Below are 18,462 nucleotides of genomic sequence, written 5' to 3' on the forward strand. Positions count from 1 at the left end.
CATGTCCCTAAGTTACGCCACTTTGTTTATAGTGTAGGTATAGCCAAAATATTAAAATGGGTTAATATAAGTTAAAAAAACAATTTTAATTTTTACATTTAATATATAAAAGCATATAAAAAATATAATAAGTCGTTAGTAGTATTATGTAGGATTTGTTACTAGGGGGCAAAAACCAAGGGCGGTATGTCTTTAAGGGCTAAGTTAATATAGCTATTTTCCTCTTCTAGATCAGTAATTAGCGTTTTCATTTTCATCACAACATCGGCTTTCTTTATCTCATTTTTTTCGACCACTTTCTTCAGTACTGACAGCAGCTGATAACTGGCGGTAGAGGATGAAAAATCTATTAAATCCTTTAAAACATCTTGCTGGTAACCCTGAAAGTAAATTTAGAATTTAGTTATTGAATTCAATTACATATAAGACTTTATAATATAAAACGTATAAGCATGCATTTTGAAAATTTTCATGAATTCAATAAAAACTCATAGTAAATTTTTATTACACACTTTTTTTGATTTGTTAAATATTTTTGACACCCTTTAATAACAAGACAGAGTTTAGGCAGTTTTAAAAGCGTGTTGTTTTAATTTCTTTGACGATTATTAAAAGTAATTATTATATTTAACGGTAGTTTTGCCAGACTCACTTCTGTGCCAAAAAAAAATAAACATTAGAACTATATTCAATCTAGAGTGCTACTGCTGACTCAAAATACCAAGTATTGATACCAAACTATTTTTAAAAATATGCTTTTTCTAGATGTGCTAATGAGCAACCCTTATTCCATTTGAAAAAATTGAGTTATGATGAAAAATTCGATTTGGTCGTCTTTTGAAAATGTTAAAAGTTAACATATGATATGTCATTCTATTCAGAATATTATATTTTTTTTTTCAAATATAGTAAAAAAATATCGATGGTAACATTTAAAAATCAAAATTTGTAGTCATAATAACATAGAAAAGCTCCTCTTTTTTATCTGAAAGAATAAAAAAGTTATAGATGTCAGCCACACATTTAAAATACATCAGGTATAGCCTTTGTGATCATAAGATTTTTTCACCTTAACTATTCTGAACTAGTTGTTCTTATTACAATGGTGTAAGATTACATATCAGATGTACAGGGTGATCGAAATTGGTCTGTTTTAACAGAGAAAACTTACTTCCTGACTAGATAGAGCAAAACCGACATAGATGTCATGGGCTCGATTTCCGAGACACGTTTAATGGCCGCCTGTTGATATTTTCACTGCCAACTGAGATTTAGGGTCTTTTTGAATTTTTTACCATTTGGAAAATTGTCCATAACTTTTGTATTTCGCGGAATAATAAAATGCACTTTTTTAAGCACTTTTTTAAGCACAATCCAGTGGCATAGTCAGTTTTTTCTACGCTTGCTCTTTTTGTCAGAAATAATAATGTAGCGTTTTTTAAAACAACTACCACTGCGAACGGCAGCTTTTCATCGGAGAGCAGTCGTGGATAAGGTATTTCACTAGAGAGAAAATTAATCAATAATAATAAACAAAAGATATCTAGATATTGGGCGCCAGGCATGTACAGAGAAAGAAAACACAATTGTATAATACTTAAACTAATGACTATATTTATTCGTGACGAATTCTGATGGTGTATAGCATTGTACAATTTTAATAATTATTATAGTGGTTACCTGTTGAATAAAACTATATATGTAAATAATATTAAATACGTTCTATGTAAAGACTATAAGGAAAATACAATGCGTGTAACATTAGAGAAAATATAAGAAAAGTAGCATTACTTTATTTAAATTGTTAAATTTATACGGTGTTCAATCAGATGTGTTGCAACCTTAGATTCTAGAATCTATCTCGTCATTCATCTATTAGTATAGCGTAATAATGATGTCTATAGAAAGTAATACCATTACAATGCGTGATATTATGAAATCTAAAATCTAAATCACACTTTTACTACTGCATTGACATAAATATTCTTAATAATCTAACCACTAAATATAGTCTGTACGCTATAGTTTAAATGTACGTTACTGTTTAAGACTGAAAACATTTTAGGTGTTAAATGCAATACTAGAACTTAAAATTACACTTAGCTGTTCTTTAATGTAACCCTGCTTCAACCAGTAGCAGCGCGAGGAGGTCTTGCATCTCTGCACTGTCTGTCGGCGATCCAGGCTTAGAAATGGGGGTGAAGCAGCACGGGGCTCAAGCCACACCCACGCTGGGGCACTCTATGTGAAGACAAATCAATCCTACAGGGGACACTTGTCCATGGGACATCCGTCCATAAGACAGTGGTACAAGAGAATACTAGGACCTTGGATAATGCCCGTACCTTGTAAATAGTCTGTCCGTAAGACCCTCGAAGTACTTCCGAGCTCAATAAATAATAAATAATCTGTCCTTTCTTCCAAATGACATTCTGGAGGCCAAAAGCAAAGGGACGCCAACGTGCCAGCCAAATACAAATACAAGTTGGGCCATCCGTAACTCTACCCTGTAGCTTCGAAATGGCAGCTGATTCAGATTACACAGCAAGATTTAAATAACCACCATTTCTCAAAAACTGGGACTAATGGCGTCTGACCGGTCAAACAGTCTAACCAAAAGTGAAGTTAGATCACAGAGAATTGACAGAAGCGATGTTGACAGCGCGCGCTCCCACAGAGCAATAACAGGGTTGTGCCAAACCATAACAGGGTTGTGCCCAGACATCATATATCATAATCAAAGACATGTAACGAACTAAAAACGTTACAATAAAAAATATAATTTTTTAAATGGACATAATTGGCTATGAACTTAAAAAAAGCTGGCTTTTAGCCCTTTCCAACGATATAAAGTTATGGGTATCTATTTCTAAGAATAAGAGAAATATTAGATTTTTTATCTTTGTATCAAAGCTGGCCTTGATTTTATATTGGCCTAGTTGCCGAATTATTTTTTATTACAATTTAATATTCTATATTATTATTTATCTGCATAATTAAAGACTTTTGAAAAGGTAAATCAACATTCTATATTAGTATTACCAATTACAATTAAAACGCCAGGGTTACAACTGAACTATTAAATGGAGAATTTAGTGAGATTTGGATTGATTGGAACAAGGAACCCCATATTTTAGCCTGCTAGGTCCTGTGATTTAACTCTTTTCGACTTTTTCATGGGGGAAATTAAAAGACCTTATATTTAAGGGCAGAAACATTGGGACGAGAAAAGAATTGCAGAAGGCTACTAGGAAAGCTTTTGGTCTTATTACGCCAGCTCAGTGGCGGATACAGAGGGGGGCCCATGGGGCCCGGCCCCCCCCTAAAATCTGTAAATTGGGTTAAATATTAGGCTTTTGGATTAAAAATGGCGCCCTAAAAGGCATATTTTGCATTATTTTTTATTTGGCCCCCCCCCTAAAATAAATTTCTGTATCCGCCCCTGCACCAGCTCGTTGTAACTCTGTGCGCAAAAGAGGTTTATTGTGTATTCAACAAGGAGGTGCTTAGTTTGAATATCTTTGATAATTTTTTTTTTTTTGATAATTTTTTTGTTCTTTGTTTATTGTATCGATTTCAATTGTAATTGTAATTACTAATACTAATATACAGGGTGTTTCAAAACAAATGCGAAAAACTTTAGGGGGTGATTCCTTGTTCAAAATAAAGGGTAGTTTGCTTTATAAACGTTGGGTCAAAAGTCTACCATTAGGGAGATATCGCGGTACAAAGATGGCGGAAAATTAATGTTTTTATTTTTTATCTTGAAAACAAAAAGAGATAGATTAATGAAATTTTATGGAAGCATTACTGTTATGAAAACACACTTTCTGGTAATTTTTTCACTTTTTTAAAATGAGTGGAAGGGGTTGAAATAAACTACCCCTATCATTCTTGTTAACGAAATTTAAAGAAAAATCTTATCAAACACATGCAAATGCTTTAATTTTGATAGTTTAGTTTGTTTAGAAACTTTTTTATCTCTTGTGTTCTTTTGATAAAACTCACCGATTTGAAATTAAAAAATAAAATGTAAAGCATTACATGTCAGGACAAAGAACATTTTTAGATTAAGAATCTAGTGATAATAACGATAATAATAATCATCTAGATAAAATCGTATTGCAGTAGAGTAATGTCAAATAAAATAATATTAGGAACATCCTAAAAAGTAACAGCGGCCGACTAGATTTTTTTCTAAAAAATTACAGCAGCCCGCTAGATTCTTTATCAGAAAATGTTTTTTGTCCTGACATGTAATGCTTTACATTTTATTTTTTAATTTCAAATCGGTGAGTTTTATCAAAAAAATACAAGAGATAAGAAAGTTTCTAAACAAACTAAACTATCCAAATTAATTTTTTTGCATGTGTTTGATAAGATTTTTCTTTAAATTTCGTTAACAAGAATGATAGGGGTAGTTTATTTCAACCCCTTCCACTCATTTTAAAAAAGTGAAAAAATTACCAGAAAGTGTGTTTTCATAACAGTAATGCTTCCATAAAATTTTATTAGTCTATCGCTTTTCGTTTTCAAGATAAAAAATAAAAACATTATTTTTCCGCCATCTTTGTACCGCGATATCTCCCTAATGGTTGACTTTTGACCCAACGTTTATGAAGCAAACTACCTTTTATTTTGAACGAGGAATCACCCCCTGAAGTTTTTCGCATTTGTTTTGAAACACCCTGTATAATGGTAATTTACCTTTTCAAAAGTCTTTAATTATGCATAATATAAAACATTAAATTGTGATAGAAAATAATTAGGCAAAAATGTCAACACAAAATCAAGGCCCGCTTCGATGTAAAGATAAAAAACCTAATATTTCTCTCATTCTTAGAAATAGATACCTATAACTTATATCGTTGGAAAGGGTTAAACGCCAGCATTTTTTTAAGTTCATAGCCAGCTATAATTTCCATTTAAAAAAATATATTTTTTATTATTTCTGCAAAAAAGAGCAAGTATAGAAAAAAACTGACTACGCCACTGGATTGTACTTAAAAAAGTGCATCAAGAACGTTTTTACAGAATTTTATTATTCCGCGAAATACAAAAGTTATGGGCAATTTTCCAAATGAATTTCTCAGAAGATTTTCCTTGATTTAAGTAAGAACAATCTTCGTATTGTTGCGAAACCAGTCCCGCTTTAATATGACCTAGAAGAGTCTAGAAATTCGAGAACACAGCGGCTAAGAGTTCTCCAGCACCGCCCAGAGCGTTCTAGACTCCGTCGCACGCCTATATAATATACCGACGCCGCGCGCCGCACGGTGGAAAGACACAATATAAAATGTTGGACATTGACTTAAAAATAAAATTTTAAATTAAATAATTTTGGTAGAAGATTTTAATTACTTAAAGTCCAGACCGTTATATTTTATCCAACTCAAAAAAATATTTTTAATTATATGTCTGTTTGAAAAGTTTCAAATGAAGATATTACACTGACTTAATTATGGTATTCATTTCTTGTGAAACAACCTAGTTTTATAAAAAGTGGCAAAGACATTAATAATTTTTTTAACCATACATATATTAGTGCAAACGATTGTTTTCACTTTAAAGTAAAAGATATATATAGTCACAAAAGTTTGGGAGAACAATTATTGTATATAAGAGACACATAAACATTTTTTTTTACTAAATACTAGATTTAGTACCAAAAAAATATGTATGTAGAAAAATAAAAAAAATGGCCAAAGTTGGCCAATACTTTATATATGTCACAAGGTAGATTAAGCCTTTCTAATAACGAAACTAATTTAATATCTTGCCCCAGCTTGCCCCCTCTAAAAATTTCCATTTAATATATTACTAATACATGCTATACTAAAATCAAAAACCTTTTCAATTCCAATAAATCAAATTATCTTTATCAAGAGTCAAATTATCTTTATTTTCTTATAAATTTATTAATATTTAATTATTAATTGGATAAATACAAAATGACGCTTAAATCAAAAACAGATACAGGGTGCTACAAATATATGGAAAACTTATAAACTATTGGAAAAAGAAAAAGGGTTAAAGTGCAGCGTTCAGCTTTTTTGTTTGTGTTAAAAATATTCTAGTGCGTAGATTTACTGTTATATTCTTTGCTTATAATAAAGTTAGTGTACAGGGTGTCCTACTAAGAATAGCTCTCGGCTATATCTCGGAAAGTATTAGCTGTGAGGCCTGCGGAAAAAAATATTCATAACTAAAGAGGCTATGAGAAATTGCTGGAAATTATTTTCAAGTTTGTAGAATGGCCGCTAGAGGGTGCAACTGCTATAGAAAAATAAGAAAATGGAGTTTTTACACAATTTTGCCTTCTCCATATTATACCATATAAACAATAATAGTAAGCTTTTGAACGTAGACGCTAGGGGGCGCTGTCTTACAATTTAACAAACATTGAGCGTTTTTTCAAAAAAATTAAATGCGATGGTATATGTAATTTTAGCTGACAGTAAAGAGTAACGAAAGCTTAAAAGGTCAGTGAAAACCGCATCTTGATATCTTCTTTCAAACCGAAGATATTAGCAAAATTATATTAAATAGGAAAATATAAGCAGTGCACCATATACACATAAATATACACATAAATATATGCGTCATATTTTTATAATACGGTATCAGTAGTCCTAGATTTCAGTGGTAAAATCTAAAGATATTTCTTTTTAAAAGAATCAAAACTAAAACATTTCACGACAGTTTGGCAAAGTTTATTAGCATTTAAAAATTCTAAGATTTTTCCAAAACATACTATATTTTTAGGTCACCCTGTAGATGGTTTGTAATGAGTCAACCACTTTCTTTCATTAAAATTTAAAATTGTTCTGTTTATACATTATTACGGTATATAAAAATCATTTTTTCGTCCTTTGGATTAAAAGTGTTGAGAAGAAAACCTCATGTCCAACCGCTCCCATAAGCTCGTTCCACTGTGCGCCGGTGCGCAAGGGACAGACGATAATAAACTACAGTGTGCTACGGTCGAGGATTCTTGTTTTTGCTCTAAATAAATACGGTAGATAAATAAGTTTGTAAATATAGTTATAAATAGTTCTTTAAGTCTTTTATCGTTATTGTTTTTGTTAATTAGTGTTAAATATATTTATTTAACACTATTGTGTTCAAATAAATTGTGACTTTCTATCCACACGGAACCGACGAAAAACGTAACAATCGGTGTCAGCTGTGGGATGTGTGATAGACTAGAAGAATAAAAAGACTAACCATGGCTCTGAAAAAATTGTTGAAAGACTTGAAAGTGTCCGAACTGAAATGAAAGAAGAGGGTGTCATCGAACCATCTAACAGCCCGTGGACATCGCCGGTAGTACTAGTAAAGAAGAAAGAGGCTAATCAACACATACCACCAGGTTCTGTGTTGATTATCGGCAGCTCAATAATGTTACCAAGAAGGATAGTTATCCCCTGCCGAGGATAGACGATACTCTAGACATGCTGGCGGGGTCAACGATATTCTCTACGTTAGATCTGAAGAGTGGATATTGGCAAGTCGACATGGCGCTGAAAAACAGAGAGAAGACAGCGTTCTCGGTGGGCTCCGGACTGTGGCAATTTACCGTCATGCCTTTTGGATTGTGCAACGCGCCAGCTACCTTTGAGAGACTAATGGAGTCTGTGTTAAAGGGACTATCCTGGACTACCTGTTTAGTGTAACTGGATGACATCATAGTGGTTGGGAAATCCTTTAACGATCATCTGAAGAATTTGGAAGAAGTTTTCAAGCGACTAGGGAGCTCTGGTTTGAAACTTAGCCCCAAGAAATGTCATCTGTGTCAAGAAAAGGTACACTACTTGGGACATGTAGTCTCCTCCCAAGGAGTTGCGGTAGATCCACAGAAGACCAAGACAGTGGAAGAGTGGCCAATACCTAAAGATAAACATGAACTACGAAGCTTTTTGGGACTATGCACATACTATCGCCGCTATGTACAGGGTTTCGCCACCATCGCAAAACCATTGACCAGACTTACCGAAGGCGAGAGGCGTTTCTCTTGGGACTCAGATTCTGACGAGACATTGCGAAAATTGAAGAAGGCCCTGACTAGTGCGCCCATACTTAGCTACCCTCTTGGCAACGGAAACCTTATATTGGATACCGACGCTAGCAATGTTGCGTTAAGCGCTGTTCTGTCTCAGATCCAGGATGGTCAAGAAAAAGTCATTGGTTATTTTAGTAAGACCTTGTCAAAACCGGAAAGGAACTACTGTGTAACCAGACGAGAATTACTAGCAGTAGTTAAAGCAGTGGAACTGCTGAAGCAGTTAAAGCAGATCAAGAAGCGTCCACGTCTGATGCCCTTGTTAAAGAATGGATCTGCAGGTTTGGTGTTCCCATGGAGCTTCATTCAGATCAGGGAAGAAACTTTGAGTCCAATCTGTTCCAAGGCGTCTGTGAAGTCCTGAACATCCGCAAGACCAGGACGACTGCTCTACATCCACAATCCGATGGGATGGTTGAACGCATGAACAGAACTATCAACCGTTATCTGGCCAAAGTAGTCTCTGACCACCAAAGAGACTGGGACAAATTTCTTCACCTGTTCCTGTTGGCCTACCGTTCATCCGTCCAAGAATCTACAGGGCAAACTCCAGCCAGCATCGTTATGGGACGGGAAGTGCGCCTACCCTGTGATCTGAAATTTGGTTGCCGACCGGGAGAAGAAGTCGCCGGAGAAGATTATGTCCACACACTACGTCAAAGGATGGACGACATTCATCAGAGAGTCCGCCTAAATATTCAAAGTGCTAGTGACCGAATGAAGGAACACTACGACATTCAAGCTGAGCATGGAGGATACCAACCAGGGAAGTTGGTGTGGCTATATAACCCGCAGAGACGTCGTGGGTTATCTCCGAAGCTACAATCCTCGTGGGAAGGGCCATACGAAGTCATGGATAGAATTAATGACGTCGTATACCGTATCAGAAAATTGCCAAAAGGAAAACCGAGGGTAGTCCATTTCAACCGTTTGAGCCCCTACCAAGGCGAAATAGAAGATCGTGCTGGGACCGTGAGAACCTGCAGCTTTGATCCCCCTGATTCGGAGATGTCCTTTGACGATTTCATGGCCCGATACAACAGCAGTGAGAAGGCTCGCTATGGTGTAACCAAAGAAGATCAACGAGACCTCTTTTCCGTGCCTCCTGATTATTCGCTCGCTCATTGTGTGGCCCGAGATTTGCGGATATCCAGAGGAATCGCTGCGACGTTCAATGAGAGATAAAGTTTGGGCGTGGCGGAGAACTACGCCGACAGGATCCAGAGGTTGGAAGCGTCTTGAGGCTAACCGACAATGCACATGGTCAAGCAAGACACATCTTCTACCTGGTCACCAAGGAATGGTCCCCGAGTAAGCCGACTTATCTCAATCTATGGAAGACCCTGATTGAACTGAGAGAAGCCCTGCTAAACAACAACATTGCACGATTAGCCATTCCGAAGCTGGTGTGTGGACGCGATGGTTTGAGTTGGCGTACAATCCGGAACATGATTGAAGTCTTGTTCAGATTTACGGGAATCGAGATTCTTGTTTGCTGCTACAACCCAAAGCTGAGATCAGGCGAGAAAACTGTAGACTGTTATTTCTACCAGACTTCTCAATGTACCAGGGGCCAGCTTTGCAAGTACCTTCATTCACCGTGTACATCTCGGGACGAGCATGTATCTAAGGAGGGGGCAGTGTTGCGAAACCCGCTTTAATATGACCTAGAAGAGCCTAGAAATTCGAGAACACAGCGGCTAAGAATTCTCCAGCACCGCCCAGAGCGTTCTAGACTCCGTCGCACGCCTATATATATACCGACGCCGGCGCCGGTGCGCAAGGGACAGACGATAATAAACTACAGTGTGCTACGGTCGAGGCTTCTTGTTTTTGCTCTAAATAAATACGGTAGATAAATAAGTTTGTAAATATAGTTATAAATAGTTCTTTAAGTCTTTTATCGTTATTGTTTTTGTTAATTAGTGTTAAATAAATAGTGTTCAAATAAATTGTGACTTTCTATCCACACGGAACCGACGAAAAACGTAACAGTATTATAACGGAGTTTTTAACAGGACACTGTCACTTCATCTTCAATGAACACCTCAGTAGATTAAAGCTAAGAAATAACGGCGAATGCAGATTCTGTGGGAAAAATGGGGAAACACCAGAACACCTCATCACTGAGTGCGCCGAGACGACAACCATTCGTGACATAAACTTTGGTACGTCTGATATCGAAGTACATTCACATGTTGAATCACATTCAAAGTGGTTAGTTGTTGGAACAAGATTAAATTCTTCATATAACAAACTTAATCAAAATTGTTCTATGCAAATTAGTATTAACATTCATCTTACCGCAAATTTGTTCAGCATTAGTCTTTTCGACTCTTTGTTCAGGAGATCGTATAATGCTAACAAGCTAACATAGGCTTTTGTAGGAGGAACTTTTTTTTGACGGAGTAGCTCATATCTGAAATGGGAGTCAGGATCCTCAAAATCTCTCGAGAATTCTAATACTTGGTAGTCTTCTATGGAATTGGGTTTATCATCATCTATTCTAAAAACAAAATTTATACTTGAGGGGTTGAGTTTATCATCATCTATTCTAAAAACAAAAGTTATACTTTAGGGGTTGAGTATCAAAACTCGTCTTCTCCATTTTTGGTAATTTTTCTATAACAAGTTTTGTTACCAACGGATAAGATTTTGGATAAGATTAGTTTTAGAACAAATGAACGACTTTAACGTGTAAATTATACAGGATAGAATGAGTTATGCCACAAAATTTTTACTAATTATTATTGGCAGGGTGGCCAATATTAGGGTATATATATATTTTCTCAAAATTACCAAAAAATGGAAAAGACGAGTTTTGATTCTCAACCCCCTCACTTGTATTATTGAAATATAATCAAGCACTTCATTATATTGTATTATATTTTAAAATAAATAAAGCAACAAAATTAATACTTATATAAAAATATTCACCTGTTGGCTAAACGAATAACATCCCCAAATCCTTTACCCAAATAATTATCAATATCGGTGGGAATATCTTCTGATTGACTAAAGGTCCTGCCCTGCTGAGTGTAAATGTTCATCAGAGTGTCGTACCTGTCAAAATAATTTGGACCACTAGGCTGCCGCTGTCGGTTCACATATTCATCATACAAATCTTCTGCAAAATTAAATCAAAGTTATTCGTAGTAATTCTAAGTGTGTATAAAATAGAATAATTTTGATGAAAAATAAAAACGACGGCATTTCTGGTTTTGGGTGCCGATGTTCGTGTGTACGAAGAGTACGGTCAACACGCTTAGTAAAATAAGATGTACTGAATAAAGACAGAAGGCAAGTATTTTCCCAAGCGCATGGAATCTAGCGTCAGTGTAATAAATACTTCGTATTTTTGCTCTCCCTGACTTACTAGATTGCCATAGCGATTCACTCCAAACATGTAAACGCCGACCCAAGGTTTCGCTTGCAGGCAGGGTACATTTATATTAAGGTGTTTATTTAAAGTAAATTGTAAATTATTATATTAAAAGTTTCAGATTTTACCGATGATTGTATACAAGATATAAATAAATAGGTGCAAAAAAATTAGCGAAAGTACAAAAAAAAATTGGCGCCGGGAGGCACGTATAGCCGCCCATACTAAAATATGTTAATATCTCGAAAACTGCGACTTTGACTGATTTTGATGCTATTACAAATATTGTTGCAAATATTATTCCTAATCTTAATTTGAAAACCGCGTTTCGCTAGCTACTGTAATTTTGGAGTTACGATTTTTTTAAATTTTTAACCCCTCCCATACCCCCTTACCAACCCCCCACCCCCACCAAAAACACTAATGGCCAGATTCCAGATTTTGTGCCAAATTTGGTTAAAATCGGTTCAGCGGTTTTTGAGTTATCGTGTTACAGACGGATAGACGGACAGGCAGACAGACAGACAGACACCATGAAAATATTTTGTATTTAGGTCATTTATAATCCAAATAATTCATTTTGAGTGAAATTAAAAAAACTTTTTTTGCCGATCTTAATAGCCTACGATACCTATTGGTATGGTCGGCTAAAAATAATGAGAGTATAATTTTTTTAATTTGGCGCTTTTCTATAAAGTTTATACAATATTATGTATGTAGAGTAACCCAAAAATCACAGACACACTAGCCCATAAATGTAATGTCATAATGCTCATATTCTCATATTATCAGATAAATTGTAGTTTAAGATGGCTTTTGTTTATTTATGAATTCAGTGAGCATTTTTGTAAGGTTATTGAATTTAACTTTTTTCATAGTTAAATTTTGTTCCATTCCTAAAGACGGGATGTGATTAGTGATTTCCATACACCATTTTATCAACTTCCTAGCATAAATCGTTTATGAAAAATTAATTTTTTTGTTATTATGTTTCACCATGTTTAGTTACTTTCCTTTGTAGTAGAAAAGCAATAAATCTTTAAAAATCAAAGAAGCAATTGTTTCTACAATGTTTCACGATTCTTCATTTACACCTTGTATATTAATAATAAGTTGTTTGATAATGTACTTACTGCTGCTTAAAGATGTAGATCCCACCGGATTTTCAGGTGCAAAAATGCCTGGTTTATGTGAAGGCGTTGGTCTTATTGTAGTGGATGTTGTAGTTGATGTTCCTAAGATCAAGAAAGTATCATTTGTTACTTATATGATTTAGAAATTTAGAACGCAATAACATATTACTATACCAGGTGCATCTCAAAAGTGGCTCACCCCTAAAACTTTTTTATTTTTTTTTAGATAAAAAAACGAGATTTGGTATCTACTTATTTTTGTTCACTTCGTGTTTCACCGGAAATGACTACAACTTTTGAATTTTAAATGAAACCCTCGGTATTTTTTTATTTTAATAGGTAGAAAATGACACTCTGAATAGAATGACATATTATATGTCAACTTTTGACATTTTCGCATATGGTTTATTCGAAATTGTAACATGCAGTTCATAACGACAATTTGACTCGAAATATGAAGTGTGTGGTACCAAATTATTCGTAAAAAATGCTTTTTCCAAATATGTTAACGAGTCACTCTTTTTCCATTTGAAAAAAATTGAGATGTGATTAAAAATACGATTTGGGCATTTTTTAACCGGTCAGGACAAGACACGAAAAACATTAGACGCTCAAATCTATTTTTCCAAGGCTCTTTGATTAAAAATTAGTGTTTTTAACACAGCCATGGCACTCTAGATTGAAATTTAAAATACGATTTTTTAAGCGAAAATTTCAAAAAACATGTCAATGTCAAAAAAACCAAATCATTCTACTCAGAGTATCATTTTCTATCGAATAAAGTAAAAATATACCGAGGGTGTCATTTAAAAATCAAAAGATGTATTTCCGGTAAAACGGGAAGTGGCAAAAAAACAATTGAATACGCCAATAAACTAGCCTTAGTTTTATAATTTTATATATTTTACCTTGTACTGGTTTAATAACATACTTCATCAACTCTGTATCGTGTGCAATTATCTGCATAGCTGCAGGAATATAAGAGCTGGAAAATTTTGGATTTGTTTCTACCCTTGGAGGCCCTCGTAATATTACCTCTCCATTAGATAACTGAAACGAAATCAATATTTGTTAATGTAAAAATAACGGAATTCAATCAACTTAATGAGCTATTAGTTTTTACTAACTAGTTCTTATAACACGTTCGGATACATTTTATTTAGTAGAATAGTTTTTGTTTATAAGGATCTTTTTTATTTAATCTTTTTGTTAAATGACCTCTGTTGCCTAATCTATAAAGCTGTTGTTATTTGATATATTTATATCGATAAGCGATTAGAGAAAATAGGAGCATTTAAATTTATGGAGAAGAATGGAAAAGAAAGAGGAAAACAATAGATAAAACTTAACCTAGTTACTCAGTTTGGCATGCGGTTGACCCTTATTTGTTTCTATTTCTTGTATCATTTTACAAACAAGTTTCTTTTAAATTTATAGAACCTATATAAGAAATATGAAAGGCATTTAAATGTAAGTATGTCATCTCTAGGCTTCTTAAATTAAATATGTTTGTTTACAAAATCCCCCCTTTCAATTTTATAGTTGCACATATTTTATAGATATTTGAAAATTAAAAATTAGAATGGGCTCTAATATCAATCGAAAACAAAATAAAATAGTCCAGTTAACAAAAATTAACAATATTGTTTATAAACCAATAAAATAGATTAAATAACAAAGAAGGTTCAAGGTAGTTTGTTCGATTCCCACACACGGCATTGCATCAGCCGACTATTTTTATTAAAATAAAAATAGTTGGGTACCTAGGTCGGCTCAGCCTTAAATGAGTACTTGGGATTCACCATCCTGAGATAATAATAGGCGGTTGAAGCGTAGTGCTAGCTACATTACCTTCCTTGTATACCGAACGGCTCTAGCACAGAATATCTAGCTACGCGTAGCTAGATATTCTGTGGCTCTAGTCTGGCAAGCTGTACCTTGCTACGCCCAAGGCGTTAAACGCTATATACGGGAGCTATTATTATATAAATAACAAAGAAAATAAATTTCAAGATATTTGTTATTCTAAATATCTTGAAATTTATTTTCTTTGTTATTATTATTTATCAAAAACATAAAAATATCAGTTTAGTAAACATAAATATATTGAACTACATGATAAGCAAAACACTTTTTAATGGTACTGAGTTTTCAGTTTGATTAATGAAAAATCTGTTTACATGCAGTGTGTTTTCAAAATAAAGTATTTGGGATATATTTATCATTTTTGTTATTTTATATTTGTTAATGGATATTTTTGTAACAATGAACAATTATATCATTCAGCGAATTTTTTCTTTTATCTTTTTAATTCCGTTTTTATTAAATTTCAGCCCATAAACATACGTAAATTAGACATCTTTTAAGTCATCTTTCTTAATTAATATGAGTTTATATTGTCTTGGGTACACTAACCAGAAATAGAGTCATAACTCCAATGGGACATTATTAACGGATACTAAGATGCCATTATTTCTTCTACTTTTTATGGGTAACAACTAGGGTTCAGACATTAACTCCTATAATTTGTAGGAGTTAATGGTTCAGATCCGGGAAATCCCAGTACTGAAAGAACCGGAAATCCCCAGTTCTTTTGAGACATCAAAGAACCGGAACTCGAAAGTATTAATTCCCGGTTCTTTCGGTACTTTCGGGACTCGGTAATAATAATTAAAAACATATGTTTTGTTAACGTGCGAAAGACTTTTGATACTTTCTAGCGGTCGAAATCAAACTCTTCTAATTAATTAGTGATGCTATCTCTTAACCGTTCTTACTTCTGAAGTTATTTTGAAATTTCTATAATGTTTATTAGCAATTATTGAAGTTTCAATATATGTTATTTTATTATTTAGTATAATATTGTTGAATGTATTAGTTACATTTTTTGTGTTATGTTTTTATAGGCATTTGCATCTTTAATTGAAAATGTTTTAACTTAACTAAACATACTTAACTTAACTTTGAAAAAAAAGTTTTTTTTTTCAAATTTAGTTAAGTTGGTTTCGAGGTTGGTTGATGTTGTTTGATGTAATTTTTGAGCTACCTATGTGTTTTCTTTTTTTTTCGCTTGTGTTCATTATTTGTGTTCATGTCTACTTTTTCATGACTTAATAATTTGATATTATTTCCATTTGAAACTCAATTTTTTATCGGTTCTACTTTTGAGAACCATCCCTTGCTTGCTAATTGACGAACTACACAATCATTGAACAAAAATATTTTAGTACGGTTCCGGAAAAACTCTAATTAATACTACCAAGGTTCAGATCTTTTTGGCCATCAGAGAACCGGGCCTCGGTAATAATAATTATAAAATTATTTTTTGTTACGTCCTTTGATACTTTCGAGCGGTCGAAATCAAACTCTTCTAAATAAGAAAATAAGTAATGATGCTATTTCTTATTGCTCTTGCTGTTCTGCTTTGAAGTTCCTATAATATTTATTATGTTATGTTTTAATAGATATTTACATTTTTAATACAATATTTTAGGGCTTTTGTTTCAAATTCACTGAAGTTGGTTTATATTGATTGCTGTGAAATTTAAGTTACCTATACTTTTTTCTTTACTTGTGTTCATGTTAATTTTTTCCTGACTGATTACTTAATAATTTGATATTATTTTTTATTAAAAATCTCAATTTTTTTATACATTTTACTTTGAACGCCCATCCTTTGCTTTCTGATTGATGAATTGCACCACAAAATAATAATTGAACAAAAATTAGTCCGTACCGAAAATACCGAAAAAAATGGAAAATCCCGGTTCCTGTACCGGAATTCCCGGTTCCGAAAAACAGCTCCGGTTCCGGAAACCCTAGTAACAACCATGCAATACAATAGAGAGATTTTCAGTAATAATATAAAATGAAAATGGACACACATCTAACTACTCTAATAATTTATTTAGATCATTAACGTCGCATATAATAAATTTACAAGAGAACAGTTTTATCGACATATCCGCTACTTCAATATTTTCTGTCCCAGCCACTGAATGTATTTTTATATTCCTTTTGGTGAATATTGAATTCACCTTTAGGCGCGGAAGTAACACTTGTCGTGCTTCTTCAGTTTTTTTAAAATATTTCTTCCATTTTAATAGAAACGTACTCGAACCTGTGCGAATTCATGCAAAAGGCGTTTTTTTTTGACAAAACAACTGAATTCTATTGACAAAAAACCGTCAATGTATAAACAGGTTTTCCAATACAATAGTAACCTGGCAACAAATTTCCTACCAGCAGCGTTAATAAAAAAATGCCGGCAGATTAAAAAATAAATGCATAACATTTACATCGTTTTAAAATGGAACAACATATGGCTAAATACCCTCGGCCCTCGGGACCTAAATTTTACCCTCGGTCTTTTAGTCTAGTCTAGTCTTTTTCTTTTATTAATAATATCGTACTTCCAGTGACAAATTTTGGTGATCATTATAATTAGTACAGTCAATCTGGCACTTTAACTCCCATCAAATTACCCCCGCTCTCATACTTTGCCAGTTGTAAGTGGTCCACTGGAAAACCTTAAATTCGAAAATTCGTATCCACCCACCCTTCCGTATTTGAGAAACTCAAAAAAATTAGATCCGATTTTTTGGCTGAACCGTAAGTCCTAAAGAAAATTTTGTGGCACTTGTAGATGTAGAGAATTAAATTCTCTACATTTTCATTTCTAAGTAACAAACCTCTAAAACCTACGGGGACAAAGTTAGAGGGCGCCAAAGTTAGCCAAACGCAGTTTTTGCATTTTTCCTGGCGAAACCATTTTTTTAACTGAGTTAACTTTTTTTGTTGCCAGATTGACAGTACTACATTTTTAATGTTATATTTTGTATCTTTTATCAGTTCTATATTTCTTACTGTATGTAGATATGTATATTTACTTGTGTATGTGTTGTGTATTTTAAATGGATAAGTAAATAAATAAATAATTAATTAAATATGTACTGTTATTAATAATGTTCTTATAAAAATGTACCTTTGTTAATTTAAAAAGAGATCTGGTACTACTTATAATTTGAGAGAATTTTATACAAATAAAACAAAGTTATTTGGAAAATATCATACAACCATCATTATCCATACTTAATACGAGAACTTAATTTTACAGTAAAATATTTTATTGCTGTTCAAATAAGAATTCAATTTCATACAATAATTAAATTCAAGTAAGAATAAATTAAGGTAACGGCATAATACAAATAGGTACGTACCCCAATTAAACAAATAACACTTAAAACAATATACATCTCGTTAAAAACTATGTTGCTTCTAAATTTAAAAACAAATCACTAATATCACAGCAAAAATATCATAAAAATCACATTTATGTACCGGTTTCCTATCTGAAACACTCGGTCGAATTTCTATATTATTGACATTAAGCGGGCCATTTCTGTGAAACCTGAATTTCGATTGACAAAATACGTATACATACGACTTTAGGAAGACATACACGTACAGCAGGAGACCGAGAAAGGTAATGGCAGTGGCAGCGCATTACAATTTTTTACTCGTATTTTATCGAAATCTTAATAATATTAATAATAATATATATTTATTTATCCACAAATATGATCAATATACACTGAATTTGGATATGTCAAATAAAAGGAAGATATAAAAAAATGAATCTAAGATTAAATAAATACAAACAAGACATAAAATATGTATAAACACTAAATGTATAAAAGTAAAAAATTATTTATTAAAATAGTCCATAAATTCAGAAATGCTATAAAAACAATGTTGAATTAAAATTTCTTTAATTGTTTTTCTAAATACTTGAAAACTGGTAATATTACGCTCTTCACATGGTAGCATATTAAAAAAATGTTTACTGGCAAACGAAGGAGATTTCTTATGCCGGCTATACGATA

The 18,462-nt window shown here is 33.3% G+C and overlaps 1 protein-coding gene across 2 annotated transcripts; it reads right to left on the reverse strand.

Annotated features, from left to right (window-relative positions):
• Positions 1-89: 89 nt before the first annotated feature.
• LOC115876037 lies at positions 90-18,022 on the reverse strand. 2 transcript variants are annotated; one of them, XM_030891711.1, is made up of 6 exons: positions 17,797-18,020; positions 13,486-13,627; positions 12,578-12,679; positions 11,000-11,189; positions 10,367-10,568; positions 90-380 (listed from the first exon to the last, which is right to left on the reverse strand). In XM_030891711.1, exons 1-6 carry the CDS (start codon positions 17,830-17,832, stop codon positions 162-164), a joined length of 891 nt encoding a protein of 296 aa, XP_030747571.1. In that variant the 5' UTR covers positions 17,833-18,020; the 3' UTR covers positions 90-161. The 2 variants fall into 2 exon arrangements, with proteins under 2 accessions (XP_030747571.1, XP_030747570.1); XM_030891710.1 differs by having other exon boundaries at positions 99-380; positions 10,367-10,616; positions 17,797-18,022.
• Between the last annotated feature and the right edge of the window lie 440 nt (positions 18,023-18,462).

This window comes from Sitophilus oryzae, unplaced genomic scaffold (genome assembly GCF_002938485.1).
Source record: "Sitophilus oryzae breed Bouriz unplaced genomic scaffold, Soryzae_2.0 scaffold_1396_pilon_pilon, whole genome shotgun sequence".
Classification (NCBI taxonomy): Eukaryota; Metazoa; Arthropoda; class Insecta; order Coleoptera; family Curculionidae; genus Sitophilus; species Sitophilus oryzae.

Excerpts from the sequence above, each read along its gene's own strand:
- LOC115876037 (XM_030891710.1), bottom strand. The coding sequence starts at position 17,832 with ATGTATATTGTTTTAAGTGTTATTTGTTTAATTGGG. Across the intron at positions 13,628-17,796 it reads GTGTTATTTGTTTAATTGGG|TTATCTAATGGAGAGGTAAT; the intron begins GTACGTACCTAT and ends ATTTCGTTTCAG. Across the intron at positions 381-10,366 it reads TAATGCTGAACAAATTTGCG|GGTTACCAGCAAGATGTTTT; the intron begins GTAAGATGAATG and ends ATTTACTTTCAG.